This window comes from Sapajus apella, unplaced genomic scaffold, assembly GCF_009761245.1.
Source record: "Sapajus apella isolate SASKATOON/1434 unplaced genomic scaffold, GSC_monkey_1.0 scaffold433, whole genome shotgun sequence".
Classification (NCBI taxonomy): Eukaryota; Metazoa; Chordata; class Mammalia; order Primates; family Cebidae; genus Sapajus; species Sapajus apella.
The window spans coordinates 1,173-19,466 of NW_022437369.1; the positions used below are offsets into that span (position 1 = coordinate 1,173).

An 18,294-nucleotide genomic window follows, 5' to 3' on the forward strand; every position below is an offset into this window, starting at 1 on the left:
AATTTTTAGGAGTTCTTTGGAAAAGCTAAAAAACTAAATGTTACCTAATCAAATTTAAGCATTAACTAACATTGCTAAAAAATTATTCACCTTTTAAAATTTGACATCTTAATTCATTTTATTTTCCCATATCTGCTTTTTGGGATATTCCTGAGGCCATTAGAGCACAATTTTTTAAGTTCTAGAAGGGAAATGAAGAACCTTAAGAAACACAAAATTAATTGGAGCAAATAGGCAGCATAATGGGATTGGGCACTGAGTTCAGACAAAGGATGGGTTATAACACATAGAGGGAAAGCAGGAACCTCCCACTCCACATGACTGCTGTTCATGAGAATCACATTCTTTCTCTCTGTCTTTACTGACAGGTGTGGAGTTTGGAGCTCGTATGGTCAACATTGATGGAAAACAAATCAAACTGCAAATCTGGGATACGGTGAGAGTACAAAATAATTTAGTCTCTGACCAACATCCAAGTATAACAAGAAAAGCTGATGCAAAGGAAAGGGCTGTTAAGGATGGGACTAATGGTGGGGATGAAGAAGGGGAAAGGTAAAATCAAAGAGAAGCTTTTGATTCTGTAACAGTTACAAATTCTGAATGCTGTATCCTTGTGTTGTAAACTATCCAAGTAATATATTAATTTATTCTAGTAAAAATAAAATCAAACAATATAAGTATATAGAATAGAAAGAAAAAAAAATGTCCCCTTTTTATATGTAAACCCTTTCTCCCTCCCCATCTTGGTTGCTACTTTCGCAGGGGAATCATTACTGATGATTCCATGTATATGCTTTCAGACTTTTTCTATGCATTTAGATACATAAATATAAACACAATGAAATATATGGTAATTGTTTTTATTAGTGTTTACATGTATAGAATTGTGACAGAGTAGACCTAGTTGTATGACTTAGAGTGTATATTAAACAATCTCTATGTTGTGGAAACCTTGCCATGTCAATACACATCGATCTACTTCATTCCTTTTAACCACTGCATAGTCATGGAATGTCAGTGGCATAATTTACTTAACCATCCTCCCATTGATGGAAATATGGGTTATTTTCCAATTTTTCATTATTGTAAAATTTTTATTTTTATTTTTATTTTTTTGAGATGGAGTCTTGCTCTGCCCTCAGGTTGGAGTACAGTGGCACGATCTAGGCTCACGGCAACCTCTGCCTCCCGGGTTCAAACGATTCTCCTGCCTCAACCTACCAAGTAGCTGGGATTACAGGCATGTACCATCACGCCCAGCTAATTTTTGTATCTTTAGTAGGAATGGGGTTTCACCATGTTGGCCAGGGTGGTCTCAATCTCTAGATCTTGTGATCCGAGTGCCTCGGCCTCCCAAAGTGCTGGGATTACAGGCATGAGCCACCGTGCCCAGCTGTAAAATTTCATTGAATATCCTTTTTTTTTAAGACAAAGTTTTCCTTTTGTCCCCCAGGCTGGAATACCATGGCATGATCTTGGCTCACTGCAACCTCTACCTCCTGGGTTCAAGTGATTCTCCAGCCTTAGTTTCCCAAGTAGCTGGGATTACAGGTGCCCACCACCACACCTGCCTAATTTCTTTTTTATTTTTATTAGAGACGGGGTTTTGACATGTTAGCCAGGCTAGTATCAAACTCCTGACCTCAGGTGATCCACCCACCTCGGCCTCTCAAAGTGCTGGGATTACAGGTGTAAGCCACTGAGCCTGGCCTGAACATTCTTATTTCCTAAAATCTTTATGCAAATGTTTGAGAATGTTTATGGAATATCTTCCCAGAAATGGAAATTCTGTCAAAAGCTTGTACATATTTTCAAATTTGATACATGTGGTAATGCCAAAATTTAGCTTGGCTTAGTGTAATTTTGCCCTATCCAGATAAATTGCTTTCATGTGTATTACATCACTTGATTTGTACCTTTTTCCCCCCTAAGTAAAATAATACCATAGTCTCCATTCTAGTTAAAGGGAGCTAGCAAATAGTTTGTAATATTCAACTAAAATCTCTTAATTTTTTTGCCTGCTTCTTACTATGTGATTCTGTTTCTTCTCTGAACTGAGAGTTAAAGCCATTATATCTACCATCACTGCAAAAATTATTTTTTCATTTTCTCTCTTTCCCCTCTTTCTTCTCTCCCCAACCCTCCTCACCACACCCAAGTATTTGTCTTAAAAGTAGTTGAAGGTTAAGTCTGTCTGTCTGTCCATCTGGCTAGCTAGCTATATCTATAGATACATTCCCCACTCTCCCCACCCCAGCTGGGGAATTTTTGTAGAGATGGGGGTTTCAGCATGTTTTCCAGGCTGGTCTTGAACTCCTGGACTCAAGCGATCCACCCTCCTTAGCCTCCCAGTGTTGGGATTACAGGAGTGAGCCTTGGCACCTGGCCAAAGTGGAATGTTTTGATGCCAAGAAAAAAACCAGTAAGTGCCATTTAGTAGTATGGTCATGGCAATGGGTTTTTTTCTTTCTTTCTCTTGCTCATATGAGACATGGATGGCAAATGAAAGTTAGAAAGTTGAGAGCTTGATTCTGCTGAGAGAGAGCATGAAAAGAAAAACAATAAAAGAAAGTTGAGAGCCACTACTTTGGACAGAATCCTTAAGTACTACATGGTCATCCAACTGGCCTAGTTCTTTTCTCTTTCCTCTTAAAATTGTTTTGAGATTAATATTTGCTAAATCATAAAAAGGAACCAGTTTTAGAATACTGTGGTTTTCTATTTATTTTGAAAATTTTAAAAGATTTATACCTATAACATTATGTCCATCTAGTCTGCCACCTTTTGGGTAAGCTTGATCATGTCTCCCTTGTCAACCCTGATCTCCTGCCCGTTGTTTACCCATCTTAGCTTCCCACCTTATTGACCCATTCTCTCACTTAATTCCAAAACCATCCTATATGAAAATGTTTAGGGAGGATTACCATTACAGGTATTTTAAAGAGATCAGGTTGTCCAAAGGTTTTTGTTGTCTTTATTCTGGCATTTATATGGATTTAGAGGAGGATATTTAAAAAAATATTTTATGTGTGTGCGTGTGTGTGTGTGTGTGTGTGTGTGTGTACATATTCCTAAATAATGCTAAAGAAGTGGTAAAAAATTTTTTCCCCCTGAACAACCCTTCATTGGAAGGAATGCATTAGGAAAATAGTGTATCTGACTTTCTAGGAGTTGATATTTCAAACTGTATACCTTTTTTTTTTTTTTTTTTTTTTGAGACGGAGTTTCACTGTTGTTGCCCAGACTGGAGTGCAATGACACGATCTTGGCTCACCGCAACCTCCACCTCCTGGGTTCAAGCAATTCTCCTGCCTCAGCCTCCCGAGTAGCTGGGATTACAGGCACGCACCATCATGCCCAGCTAATTTTTGTATTTTCAGTAGAGACGAGGTTTCACCTTGTTGACCAGGATGGTCTCGATCTCTTGACCTCGTGATCCACCCGCCTCGGCCTCCCAAAGTGCTAGGATTATAGGCGTGAGCCACCGTGCCTGGCCCAAACTGTATATCTTAAACAGTATAGTATGATGCTTCCACTTGGGAGAGATTAGAAAGCTATTAATTCTCTCATCAACCCTTTATCTTTGTTCTTTGCTGCTGCATTTTTTTTTTTTTTTTTTTTTTTTAAGATAGGGTCTCGCTCTCCACCAAGCTGGAGTGCAGTGGCACGATCTCCACTCTCTGCACCCTCAACCTCCCCAGCTCAAGCCATCCTCCCACCTCAGCCCCCTCAAGTGACTGGGACTATAGGTGTGCACCAATCACACGTAGCTAATTTTTTGTATTTTTTGTAGAGACAAGGTTTCACGATGTTGCCTAGGCTGGTCTTGAACTCCTGGACTCAAGTGATCTGCCCACCTCGGCCTCCCAGAGTGCTGGGATTGTAGGCGTGAGCCACAGTGCCCAGCCTGCTGCTTCAGATTATTTTACCGGGGATGGACAAGGATACCTGAGAATGATGCAGAGAAGCCCAAGTCGAACTGCTCACTCTTTCTAGCTTACTAGTTCACAAACTTTGGTTCATGAACTGGATTGAGATGAAGTAGAGTGATCTGATTTTAAAAGGTTTTCTCATGAACCACTGATAGCATTTTCAGCTGCTAAAGTTAAATGCTGCTTTGTGATTGAACCATCATGTGGGCCTCCCTCAAACTTTTCCTTTTAGTTCTTGGTAGGCTGTGAGGGAAGTAGAGGGAGGCTTTTAACCATAGCAGGAGAGGAGAAAAAGTAAGCGCTAAAAGGAAAACAAGGCCAAATATAAGACATTAGGGAGTAATATAAAACTTTAAGTATTTTTAATCTTAAAATGTTATTGGTATTATGACAAAGGACTTTAGAATTATTTTTTATTTTTGGATTCTGATCCTCTAACAGCTGTGCAACTCACTGAAATGTTTCTATGATTTTTGTAGAAAGAAATTCTTCTGTTGTTGAAAAAGTAACTTTAGAGTTTGTATACTGAAATTCTCTTCTCACCTACAAACCTCAATTTAGGTTATGTGATACAGTGACTAAGAGGGCAAGCTTTTGTCCTAGGAAGCACTAAGGATCCTAAGTTTAAATTATGGCTCTAGCACTTAATAAGCTTTATGATTTTGGAACACTTATTAAACTTGTGTGAGATTCATTATTCCCATTTTTAAAAGGGAATAATAGTCTGGGCATGGTGGTTCACCTGTAATTCCAGCACTTTGGGAGGCCAAGGCAGGTGGATCACAAAGTCCAGGAGTTTGAGACCAGCCTGGCCAACATAGTGAAACCCCATCTCTACTAAAAATTAGCCAGGCATGGTGGTGGGCACTTATAATCTCAGCTTCTTGGGAGGCTGAGGCAAGGAGAATTGCTTGAACCTGGGAGGCAGAGGTTGCAGTGAGCCAAGATTGCACCACTACACTCCAGCCTAGGCAATAGTGCTAGACCCCATCTCAAAAAAAAAAAATTAAAAAACAAAAAAAACAAAAAAGGGGAGGAATAATAATATCTGCCCTAGGGTTGCTAAGAGAAGTGAATGAAAAATCATCTCTTATATTTCTTAACACATTGTATATGCCAAAAAACAATTTATAGTCCTATTGCAGTGTTATAATTAGTATTACCACTATTAGTGGTATTATACTATGAGAACGCTGTTCATCTTCCCATGTCCTCGATCATCATTCTCCCACTTGTAAAATATAAATCAGAGTCTTACCTCCTTTTATGTAGGGATATAAGGATGAATTATTTCAAGAATGTGAAAACTTTCTTAATAGGATAGAGTCAATGTAAAGGATATTCACATTATTTAAAAGATGTTTTTGTTTTCCCTAAAGGAAAATAAAAGAACTATTCCATCAAGAAAGCAAAAGTACCCAGTATTATGGGGTCATAAATAACTCAGTTTTAAATAGAACTTAATATCTTTGTCCAACTGGAAATGAGATTAGAGTATGAACATTTGGATTTTTCTAGGAAAGCTCTGTTCTGGGCCCTGGGCTTCTTTCTCTGTTCCTTATTCCTGTTTCCTATGACAGGAGCCCAGAAAGAGACATTTAGGTAGTCTTGCATTATCAGTGGAACACTAAAGGTCAGTTAGAAGATACTCAGTTTAAGTGCTTTTAATCTAATTTTTACACTGATTCATTGGAATGAAACTTTTATTAGACCAAATATGATGTGTTCAACATCATATTTGGGATTGAAAAAATGACATACACTCAGTTCCCAGTCCTATTTCCAGTTGTTCTTTCATGAGGATACTGGAAAACATATGCAAATATCTTTATCATGCTGACTGTGGGGTGCCACGGGTATTTAGTGATGGAGATCCAGGGATGCTAAACATCCAGTAATCTGATGGACAGTCTCTCAGGAAGAGTAAGTGACTTGCCCAAAATATCAATGCATTCCCATAGAAAAATACTGATTTTCCACCTGGGCTTCTTCTCGGGCAGGCGTGTTTTCTTTCCCTAATTCTCTTAATAGAAGTTCCTTTTTTAGTTAAGTCCTTTGTATTAGGGTGGCATGTGATCAAGTCAGTTCTGCAGAAATAACCTAGTTTTGTTGGGATTTTTTGTTGCCATGTTGGTGGGAAAGGCTGGGCAAGAATCCTTCCGTTCTATCACCCGTTCCTACTACAGGGGAGCAGCTGGAGCACTGCTGGTGTACGACATTACAAGGTGAGCCAGACCTGGTGCATGGGAGGGAGATTCTTCCCTACATTCTCTAAAGTTTTTTCTTTCTCTATCTACTGATTCTGTCAAGGATGTTGACTAGGAATGGCCTCTCTAATATTTTTCTTTACACATATGGCTTCTCCTCTTTTCCTATATACTTGGAGTTGTTTTGGCCTTTTGAAATGTGTGTCTGACCCACATTCTAAATTTTTCTGCTGTAGGCGTGAAACCTTCAACCACCTGACCTCATGGTTAGAGGATGCCCGGCAGCACTCTAGTTCCAACATGGTTATCATGCTCATTGGGAATAAGAGGTAAAATTGTATCCATGTGAATAATAGTTAACAGGAATCATCTAGGTACTCTATGGATGTTGATATCCTGGGCCCAAACTTTCTTAGTTTATGGTTGTTGTAGTGTTTCATTAAAAAAATGTTGGCTGGGCACGGTGGCTCACACCTGTAATCCCAGCACTTTGGGAGACCAGCCTGACCAACATGGTGAAACCCTGCCTCTGCTAAAAATACAAAAATTAGCTGGACATGGTGGCAGGTGCCTGTAATCTCAGCTACTCAGGAGGCTGAGGCAGGAGAATTGCTTGAACCCAGGAGGTGGAGGTTGCAGTGAGCCGAGATCGTGCCACTGCATTCCAGCCTGGGCAACAGAGCAACACTCCATCTCAAAAAAAAAAAAAAAAAGCTGTATTGTAATAAAATATATATGACATAAAATTTACCATTTTAACTATTTTTAAGTGTACAGTTCTGTAGTAATAAGAGTATTCATTATTCTGCAACAATCACTATCCATCACCAGAACTTTTTCATCTTTTTAAACTCTATACCCATTCAATACTAACTCCCCATCTTTCCTCCCTCATCCCCTTCATCCCCTAGTCCCTGACAACCATCATTCTACTTTCTTTCTTTTTTTTTTTTGAGACGGAAGTTTCACTCTTGTTGCCCAGGCTGGAGTGCAATGGCATGATCTGGGCTCACCACAACCTCTGCCTCCCAGTTCAAGTGATTCTCCTGCCTCAGCCTCCTAAGTAGCTGGGATTACAGGCATGCACCACCACACCTGGCTAATTTTGTATTTTTAGTAGAGATGGGGTTTCTCCATGTTGGTCAGACTGGTCTTGAGCTCCTGACCTCAGGTGATCCACCCACCTCGGCCCCCCAAAATGCTAGGATTAGAGGTGTGAGCCACCGCACCCAGCCTCTTTTTCTCTATGAATTTGACTGCTATTGATACCTCATATAAATAGGCTCGTAATATTTGTGCTTTTGTGACTGGCTTATTTCACTTAGCATAATGTCTTCAAGGTTTATCCATATTGTAGCATGTGTCAGAATTTCCTTCCTTTTTAAGGATGAGTAATATTCATTGTATGCATATACCATATTTTGTTTATCCATCTGTCCATGGACACTTGGGTTGTTGCCATCCTTTGGCTATCGTGAATAATGCTGCTATGAACATGGATCTGTTCAAGCCCCGGCTCTGAATTCTATTTTTTTTTTTTTTTTCTTTTTTTTTTGAGACGGAGTTTCGCTCTTGTTGCCCAGGCTGGAGTGCAATGGCGCGATCTCGGCTCACCGCAACCTCCGCCTCCTGGGTTCAGGCAGTTCTCCTGCCTCAGTCTCCTGAGTAGCTGGGACTACAGACACGCGCCACCATGCCCAGCTAATTTTTTTGTAGTTTTAGTAGAGACGGGGTTTCACCATGTTGACCAGGATGGTCTCGATCTCTTGACCTTGTGATCCACCTGCCTCGGCCTCCCAAAGTGCTGGGATTACAGGCTTGAGCCACTGCGCCCGGCCCCCGGCTCTGAATTATTTTGGGTATATGCCCAGAAGTGGGATTTCTGGATCATATGGTAATTCTGTCTTATTTTTTGAGGAACTGCCATTTTCCATAGCAGCTATTTCATTTTACATTCTTACCAGCAGGACACAAGGATTCCAGTTTCTCCACATCCTTAACAACACTTGTTATTCTCAGTAAATTGTTCTTGACACCCACAGGCCAAAAGAAATACCTAATAGTTTTATTAAATAGTTATTTCCAAACAACATGAGCATTTTTTATAACTACTTAGTAACTATTTGAAAATAAAAAAGGCCAGGTGCAGTGGTGTGTGCCTGTAATCCCAGCACTGGGCAGATTGCTTGAGCCCAGAAGTTCAAGACCAGCCTGGGCAGCATAGTGAGACCTTGTTTGTACAAAAAAATTTAAAAGTGAGGTGGGAGGATCACTTAGGCCTGTGAGGTTAAGCCTGCAACGAAGCCATAATTGTACACTTCACTCCTGCCTGAGCAACAGGAGTGAGACCCTGTATTTAAAAAAGAAAAAATATTTATATTTCATTCTTAAATAGCAACAGTTACCTACTAAAGACCTGTGTGTGTCTGTTAGGCACTGTGTGGCTTCTCAAACCATGGAATCACAATTGCACACTGCTACTTTCATTTCCCATTCCATATTGATTTTTGTGTACTGCTTACTTTTTTATAACAGCAACTGCCAAAAACAGCTTCTCAGAGATATGAAGATATTGAACAGATTTTATCATAATCTGATGCTGACACTGCAAACTATCTTAAGTTTGTAATTCATGTAGTATCCTTTTGTTGAGTGTTGCTGTGTTTTACTCAGAAGTTTAAAGTATCCCATGGCACCCTTGTGAGTTTGTAGTAATACACAGACTGCACTATTTGAGAACTGTGGCCACAGGCTAATTTTTGTTTATTTGTTTTTGTTTTCAGACGGAGTCTCGCTCTGTTGCCCAGGCTGGAGTGCAGTGGCACGATCTCGGCTCACTGTAACCTCCACCTCTCCCGGGTTCAAGTGATTCTCCTGCCTCAGCCTCCTGGGTAGCTGGGACTACTGGTGCACCCCACCACACCTAGCTAATTTTTAGTATTTTTAGTAGAGATAGGATTTCAGCATGTTAACCAGGATGGTCTCGATCTCCTGACTTTGTGATCTGCCCACCTCGGCCTCTAAAGTGTTGGGATTATAGGCATGAGTCACCATGCCCAGGTTAGGCTAATTATTTTTATTGGATCAATCGATTTATTGAAAACTACTGTGCTAGACTCTGAGTTTGCAAGGTGGGAAAATGTCATGCCCTTGCTCTCATGGAGCTTACAGTCTAATGGTGGCATAGATGTTAAATATAAAATTATTTGTATCAAATTTTAAGTTGTGATAAATGCAATGGAGGGAAAAGGGGGTGCTATGAAAGAGTAATGGGAACTACTTTCGATCAGGAGTGATATTAAGCTGGGATCTGAAGGATGGGCAGGAACTTGCTGGGCAAAGATTTTTTTTTTCTGAGACGGAGTTTCACTCTTGTTACCCAGCCTGGAGTGCAATGGTATGATCTTGGCTCACCGCAACCTCCGCCTCCTGGGTTCAGGCAATTCTCCTGCCTCAACCTCCTGAGTAGCTGGGATTACAGGCACGCGCCACCATGCCCAGCTAATGTTTTGTATTTTTAGTAGAGACAGGGTTTCACCATGTTGACCAGGATGGTCTCGATCTCTTGACCTCGTGATCCACCCGCCTCGGCCTCCCAAAGTGCTGGGATTACAGGCTTGAGGCACCGCGCCTGGCAAGATTTTTTTAAAGGGTATTACTTAGGGGGAACAAACATATGAATGCCTTGTACTTGGAAGAAACTTGACGCCGTTATGGAAAGAAACCTGGTAGGGTTGGATTCAAACAAGAGGGAATAGTACAATATGGGGTTGGAAATGAGGGACCAGATTTCATCATCTTATAGGCTTGAGCAAGGCTTTTGGATTCTATTCTAAATACATGGAAATTGAAGTTTGGGAGATGGGGGATTAAAAAATAGTAATAAATAAATACACTAGAAGCATTTTAAAGTTGTAAGTAGAAAAGTGGCTTGATCAGATTTTAAAAGATCACTCTGTAGGGGAACAAGGGCTGAAATAGGATCCTAGTTGCAATTGTCCAGGTGAGAAAGAATGGTGGCTTGGTCTAGGAAGTAACCCTGGAAAGATAGTGAAAAGAATGATTTTGGGCTGGGCGCGGTGGCTCAAGCCTGTAATCCCAGCACTTTGGGAGGCCGAGGCGGGTGGATCACGAGGTCAAGAGATCGAGACCATCCTGGTCAACACGGTGAAACCCCGTCTCTACTAAAACTACAAAAACATTAGCTCGGCATGGTGGCGCATGCCTGTAATCCCAGCTACTGAGGAGGTTGAGGCAGGAGAATTGCCTGAACCCAGGAGGCGGAGGTTGCTGTGAGCCGAGATTGCGCCATTGCACTCCAGCCTGGGTAACAAGAGCGAAACTCCGTCTCAAAAAAAAAAAAAAAAAAAAGAATGATTTTAAGGTACATTTTGGAAGTACTTTACTTTGGGATGGATTTGATATTTGGAGTAGGGAGGAAAGGGTATCAATAATAACACTTTGGTTTTTGGCTTATGCCATTTAGTGAGATACAGAAGCCTGGAGCAAACACAGGTTGGGAGAAAAGAAGTTCCATTTTGATGTGCTAAGTTTGAAGTGCATTTTATGTATCTGTGTGGAAATGAAGAATTTACAAATGTATAAATCTGGTGCTTAGTCAAGCATCTGGGCTAGAGGTACAAATTTGGGAGGGTTGGCATTTAGATAGTTCTTCCTCGGTCTTCACACAGCTGATGTATAATAAATTAAAATATTGTTGATTTGTTGTTCTTAAATAGTCTTACACTTTTTTTTCAAGGAGTTGAAAAACTGGAAGCCTTCCAAATAAAAATTTTCAAATTGAAAAATAAAAATCGGCCGGGCGCGGTGGCTCAAGCCTGTAATCCCAGCACTGTGGGAGGCCGGGGCGGGTGGATCATGAGGTCAAGAGATCGAGACCATCCTGGTCAACATGGTGAAACCCCGTCTCTACTAAAAATGCAAAAAATCAGCAGGGCATGGTGGCGCGTGCCTGTAATCCCAGCGACTCAGGGGGCTGGGGCAGGAGAATTGCCTGAACCCGGGAGGCGGAGGTTACGGTTACGGTGAGCCGAGATCGCGCCATTGCACTCCAGCCTGGGTAACAAGAGCGAAACTCCGTCTCACAAAAAAAAAAAAAAAAAACAAAAAAAGAAAAAGAAAAATCACAAACAGCCCAACCTTGCCTTATTTTACAGGGTTTTTGGTTTGTTTGTTTTTGATTTGTTGTTGTTGTTGTTGTTGAGACAAGGTCTCATGCTGTTGCCCAGGCTGGAGTACAATGACATACTCAGCTCACTGCAACGTCTGCTTCCAGGGCTCAAGAGATCCTCTCACCTCACCCTCTTAAGTAGCTGGGACTACAGGCATCTGTCACCATGCTCTGCTGATTTTTAAATTTTTTGTAAAGACAAGGTCTCACTGTATTGCTCAGACTGGTCTTAAACTCCTGGGCTCAAGTGATCCTCCTGCCTCAGCCTCTGACAGTGCTGGGATTATAGGCATGAGCCACCACACCTGACTCTTCAGCCTTTTACCGTATTTTTCATAAGATCTTTTGATGCTGTTTTTATTCATTTTCTCAGTTCTTAGCTCTATCTTTTTTCCCCCATATCACCTAATTTTTTTTTTTTTTTTTTGATTTTTTTTTTTTTTTTTTTGGTGATGGAGTGTCACTCTGTTGCCCAGGCTGGAGTACAGTGGTATGGTCTTAGGTCACTTCAACCTCCACCTCCTGGATTCAAGTGATTCTCCTGCCTCAGCCTCCCAAGTAGCTGGGATTGCAGGTGCACACCACCATGCCTGGCTAATTTTTGTATTTTTAGTAGAAAGTGGATTTCACCATGTTGGCCATGCTGGTCTCAAACTCCTGACCTCGTGATCTGCCTGCCTAGGCCTCCCAAAGTGCTGGGATTACAGGCATGAGCCACCACACCTGGCCATATCACCTGATTTTATAATGTGACTTTCTCTCAATTCCCTGGTGGCAAGCTGCTTTTATATGCACTGGTAATAAAACTACTGAGAATTAAGACAACTGCATTTTCCTTATTCCTGCTTCATTCTTTTCTTGTGGATTGATGCCAGTAAAAAGGAAGATGCAACTGGACACAGTGGCTCACTGCTACTCTGGAGGCTGAGACAGGAGAATCACTTGAACCTGGGAGGCGGAGGTGGGAGTGAGCCAAGATCATGCCACTGCACTCTAGCCTGGGCAATAGGAGTGAAACTCTGTCTCAAAAAAAAAAAAAAAGAAAATGCTTATCACTGCTGGATAATACATCTTATGACTTTTCTACTTTCTAGTAACTCGAGTTTTTCTTCTCTTTTTTTTTTTTTGTTTTCTTTTGAGACAGAGTGCAGTGGCGTGATCTCGGGTCACTGCAACCTTTGCCTCCGGGTTCAAGCAATTCTCCTACCTCAGCCTCCCAAGTAGCTGGGATTACAGGTGCACGCCACCACACCTGGCTCATTTTTGTATCTTTAGTAGAGACGGGTTTTCACCAAGTTGGTCAGGCTGGTCTTGAACTCCTGATCTCGTGATCGGTCCTCCTCAGCCTCCCAAAAATCTGGGATTTTTATTTTTTTAAAGATGGAGTTTCATCATGTTGGACAGGCTGGTCGTGAACTCCTGACCTCAGGTGAGCCGCCTGCCTTGGCCTCCCAAAGTGCCGAGATTACAGGTGTGAGCCACCGCGCCCAGCCCAAAAATCTGGGATTACAGGCTTGAGCTACCACACCTGGCTGAGTTTTCCTTGCTTGCTTTTTATTGAGACAGAGTCTAGCTCCGTCACCTAGGCTGGAGTGCAGTGGCACAATCTTGGCTCACTGCAACCTTGGGTTCAAGGAATCTCTTGGGTTCAAGACATTCTCCTGCCTTAGCCTCCTGAGTAGCTGGGATTACAGGCGCCTGCCACCACACCTGGCTAATTTTTGTGTTTTTAGTAGAGACAGGGTTTCACTGTGTTGGCCAGGCTGGTCTCAAACTCCTGACCTTATGATCTGCCCACCTCGGCCTCCCAAAGTGCTCAGATTACAAGCGTGAGCCACTGGGCCCTGCCAAGTTTTCCTTTCATCATCTACACTTTGCTTTCCTTGATCTCATTAGAAAAACAAACAGTAGGGCATAAGCTTTGTGTAACTATGGGGGCTTGCCTAACCCTTGATAAGCCTTTTTCTCTGTAATAGAGTGAGGTATTATCTTTTAACTATGCAGCAGCTGTCCTAAATATGAAGAATATTTCCCAAGGGGCTACAGAAATCAGTAACTCTATATGAGAGTATCTTGTAGGATCTATGTTCTTTATGGAATAACTGGCCATTGAAACCATGGTGGGATTCTTTTAGAAACAGAGTTTCCTCTTTCACTTGGTTCTTTTTTTAGTTTTCTCCTTAATTAATCTCTTGCAGTGACCTAGAGTCCCGCAGGGATGTGAAGAGAGAAGAAGGAGAGGCCTTTGCTAGGGAGCATGGACTTATATTCATGGAAACTTCAGCCAAAACAGCCTGCAATGTTGAAGAGGTACTATTTGGAAAATAGTGGGGAAAGCTCTTTAGAGATTACACGATGATCTTTGTCATTTCATTCAGAATTCTCTTTTCCCATAAGAAATGGATAAAGAAAGGAAGTCTTGTGGTCATAGTGACCATATCTGTCATTCCTTATAAAGGAATCGTCCCATTTTCTTTTACCTTGATTTCCAAGGTTTTACTTTTGCTTTGGGTAATATTAGTTGGCAAGATTAGACATCACTCTTGTTACTAGTAAATCACTCTGGTTGGAATGTCTAATGGATTCTACTTTAGTCATTCCTAGGCCTGGTGTTGATGGTGTCTTCAGTAACTAGTAGAGAATAGAGCATGTTTGTTTTATCTGTGGAAGGTACCAACCTAGGAACCTCTTGGGTCAGTACCAGAATATCACATAATCCCTTTTTTTTTTTTTTAACTACTCTTTTTTTTTTTTTTTTTTTTTTTTTTTTTGGGGACGGAGTTTCACTCATGTTACCCAGGCTGGAGTGCAATGGCGCAATCTCAGCTCACCGCAACCTCCGCCTCCTGGGTTCAGGCAATTCTCCTGCCTCAGCCTCCTGAGCAGCTGGGATTACAGGCATGCGTCACCATGCCCAGCTAATTTTTTGTATTTTTAGTAGAGACGGGGTTTCACTGTGTTGACCAGGATGGTCTCGATCTCTTGACCTCGTGATCCACCCGCCTCGGCCTCCCAAAGTGCTGGGATTACAGGCTTGAGCCACTGCGCCCGGCTTTTTAACTGCTCTAATGGCTTTTGGGAGACCTTCTTTTTGTTTGTTTGTTTTCTTGAGGCTGAGTCTTGTTCTGTCACCCAGGCTGGAGTACAGTGTTATAATCTCAGCTCACTGCAACCTGCCCCTCCTGGGTTCAAGCGATTTTTGTGCCTCAGCCTCCCAAGTAACTGGGATTACAGGCATGTGCCACCATGCCCAGCTAATTTTTATATTTTTAATAGAGACAGGGTTTCACCATGTTGGCCAGGCTGGTCTTGAACTCCTGACCTCAAGTGGTCTGTCCACCTCGGTCTCCCAAAGTGCTGGGATTATAAGTGTGAGCCACCATGCCTGGTTGACCTGTATTTTTAACTGCTTTCTACTGGTTCCTAATTCACCTTAGAAATTAAAATATGAATAATAATTAATATTCTGTTTCCTTAATTTCTCTACCTGAACTTGAAACTGAAGTTATGATTTATGTCTCTTTCAGGCCTTCATTAACACAGCCAAAGAAATATATAGGAAGATCCAGCAGGGTTTATTTGATGTCCACAATGAGGTAAGAAAGAGTAGAAGTGCTGGCAGTTAACTTTGGTTTGTTCTGAATAGGACTGGAGGTTCCCTAGAATAGAATGCTTATGTTCCCCATCCATCATTATACTATTTAAAAGCTCTGCCAATTTTTTTTTTTTTTTTTTAATCTAGGTACACAGAGACCTGTCATCACTTTCTATTTTCCTCGTCTGACACCCAGGATGCTTAAAGAGACTATTCATGATCTAAAAGACTTATACAATATGGAAAATTTTCTTCTCAACTTTAGTTTTTTACTATTCTAGAGCATAAGGGAGGTATAATTCATAATTGCTTAGGAGAGTCATTTCTATAAAGCAACTGCTGGAACAAAACGAAAAGAATCATATGCTACTTCTGCTTTTTGCCTTCTCCACTCTTACCTAATCACACCCTAATTCTGCACATAGCTATGACATTAAAGTATAATAGTGTACCTTAAAAATGAGCACAGGGGTCAGGTGTGGTGGCTCATGCTTATAATCCCAGCACTTTGAAAGGCTGAGCTGGGGAGATTGCTCTGAGCTGGGAGTTTTAGACCAGTCTGGGCAACAAAGAGAGACCCCTGTCTCTACAAAAAAATTAAAAAATTAGCCAGGCATGGTGGCTCACACCTATAATCCCAGCACTTTGAGAGGCTGAAGTGGGCAGATCACGAGGTCAGTAGTTCAAGACCAGCCTGACCAACATGGTAAAACCCTGTCTCTACTAAAAATATGAAAATTAGTTGAGTGTGATGGCACGTGCCTGTAATCCCAGCTACTCAGGAGGTTGAGGCAGGAGAGCTGCTTGAACCCAGGAGGCAGAGGTTGCAGTGAGCCGAGATCACGCCACTGCACTCCAGCCTGGGCGAAAGAGTGAGACTCCATCTCAAAAAAAAATTTTTTTTTAATGAGCACAAAGGTGCAGTGGCATACCTGTAGGCTCAGCTACTTGGGAGGCTGAGGCAGGATCATTTGAGGCCAGAAGTTTGAGGCAATAGTGCATGACAATCATACCTGTGAATAGCCACTGCACTGCAGCCTGGGCCACATAGGGATACCTCGTTTCTTCAAGGAAAAAAAAAGTGCAGAAAAGCGACTTCTAGTCAACTACGGTATTTAGACCACAGGCAGTCATCTTATTCTTAGTGTTATAGATTATTGTTCCACAGTAGTCTGGCTAGGGCACATGGTTACTTGTCAAGGTCAAACCTGCTTTTAGAAGATATAATTAATGATTTCTCCTTTCTCCCCTTTCTTTTTTCTTTTCTACCCTGGGATACAAGCAGAAATAGCCTCCTCCTCTCTCTCAATTGCTTTAACACTGAGGTGGGAACTATTGCCTCTTTTCTTTTACAGGCCAATGGCATCAAGATTGGGCCCCAACAGTCAATTTCAACATCAGTGGGACCCAGTGCCTCCCAGCGGAACTCTCGTGACATAGGGGCCAACTCTGGCTGCTGCTGAACATCTGGCTTGAACTCTTTTTTTCCTTTCTGGAATAGCTTCAGATCAATAGGCTTAATGAAAGAGGTCTTTCTTGCTTTGGCTGAGAGGAACCTCTTTTAAGGTGTGATGTTTTGCCTTTCCTTCTAAAGACCAGGGGAGTATTTGGGCCCTTACTGACCTGTCCTCCTTCTGGGACATGAGCATTCCCTATAGATTAGGGCTCTTCTTATCCTCCTATACTAATTTCTAAAATGTTAGGATCAAAGCTGGTTATCACAGTAGTTAAAAAATAAATAATTTCATAAGCATATACAATCCACTCCCCACTAAGAATTAGGGTCAAGGACATTCTGCTTGAACACTTACAGTTACCAGGATCTGGTTGGCCTTTGGATGATAGATCCTCTGCCTAGGAATTTCATTTAGCTTTTAAATTCCTTGCCTTTGGGGGTCTACTTGCCACTTCCTAAGAATTCTTGTAGAAGGTGGTTCCTTCTACTTGGACAAGAACACTGAGTACTTCTCTACTATCCTATTGTTAGCTTCTATCTCTTAGCGTAACTTCAAAACTTTTGAAAGCAGTGGAGTTGGTCAGGGACATGTGACCACTTATTACCTAAAGAAAATATTTGTTCCCTGTTCATTTTATTTTAGGGACCAGATCTAACATTATAGTGTCTTTTACCAGACAGACTTCTATTGTTTCATCAAACTCACTTCTTAACTAGACCTAGACTTTCTACTCCAATCAAGCTAATCTACTTACTGAACGTGACATGTTTATTCCTAGTTTCATACCTTTGCACATGCCCTGCTCTCCACTAACTATATACTTAAAAGTTCAAAAATTTTTTCTTTTGTAACAGACTTAGGGACTTCTAAGCAATTATTAACACAATATCCCTTAGTTTTCATATGTTGGTTATTCATATGTATATTTATATGCATATTTATTTTTATGTATGTTACTATGTAAATATGTTTTGCAATTGTTTTTGTGTGGAATCTTGTCTTTCCATATAAGTTGTAAGCTCCTTGAGAGCAGGATCTGTGTCATTCCTTTATTTTTATAAATCACTCCCTCCACCATTCCTGTACCTAGTGTTACTCATTATGTGTTCATTGAATTTGACTGACATACTTAAAAACTTAAGGTTTATTTTGTACTTTAAAGGAAACAAAAGACTTTAGAGTTATCTCTTTGTAATTCTGCCCCTCTCATTTGTTTACCCTGGGGTTCTATACTGTTCTTTTCCTTCCCCTCTCCCACCTCTCCGACCTTTCCTTGTCTCTTTGCCTTCATGCCATGCAGCATACAGTAAGGCTGCCTGCTACCAAGCAGTCAGATAAGTGCGCGCCTATCCAGCCATTCTCTTTTCAGAGCACTTAATACTATCTTAGCCAAATTTGCCTTTGCTTCACTCATCATGCAGCCTTCTGGGTCAGTTGCTATATTTATCTTTTTTGCTTGATGTCCCATTCTCTTCCACAGCTCTGAGGTCTCATGAATTTTTCTACTTTCTTTTTGCTGTCGATGAATTGTTTCATTATTAAATATATGCATGTATTAAAGCTGTTCATACTCCATGTGTCATTTCTGATTGTATCCCAAACATTAGTAGATAACTCTCCTCTTAGGCAGTTGTGTCAAAGATAATGAAGAAACCTCCTCTTTGGGATTAATTTTATACTGGATTCTGACCCCAGTAGTAGTAGTAACAGTTAACAGTGCACCACAGGAAGTTGGAAGACATTTGGTGTATTGCTTTTGTTTTTTTGTTTTTTGTTTTTTGTTTTTTTTGAGATAGAGTCACTCTGTCAACCAGGCTGGAATGCAGTGGCACAATCTTGGCTCACTGCAACCTCTGCCTCCCAGGTTCAAGTGATTCTCCTGTCTCAGCCTCCCAAGTAGCTGGGATTACAA

The 18,294-nt window shown here is 41.3% G+C and overlaps 1 protein-coding gene across 1 annotated transcript; it reads left to right on the top strand.

Moving 5' to 3' along the window:
* The first annotated feature begins 367 nt into the window (after positions 1-367).
* On the top strand, positions 368-17,945 carry LOC116545899 (ras-related protein Rab-2B). Its single transcript, XM_032272313.1, has 6 exons — positions 368-436; positions 6,075-6,157; positions 6,376-6,468; positions 13,529-13,640; positions 14,858-14,926; positions 16,281-17,945. Exons 1-6 carry the CDS (start codon positions 389-391, stop codon positions 16,386-16,388), a joined length of 513 nt encoding a protein of 170 aa, XP_032128204.1. The 5' UTR covers positions 368-388; the 3' UTR covers positions 16,389-17,945.
* Positions 17,946-18,294: the final 349 nt, after the last annotated feature.

Bases quoted from the DNA above. Each gene is read 5' to 3' on its own strand.
- LOC116545899 (XM_032272313.1), top strand. From the start codon at position 389: ATGGTCAACATTGATGGAAAACAAATCAAACTGCAAATCTGGGATACG. The intron at 6,158-6,375 runs GTGAGCCAGACC...TTTCTGCTGTAG, and splicing joins CTGGTGTACGACATTACAAG to GCGTGAAACCTTCAACCACC. The intron at 14,927-16,280 runs GTAAGAAAGAGT...TTTCTTTTACAG, and splicing joins TATTTGATGTCCACAATGAG to GCCAATGGCATCAAGATTGG.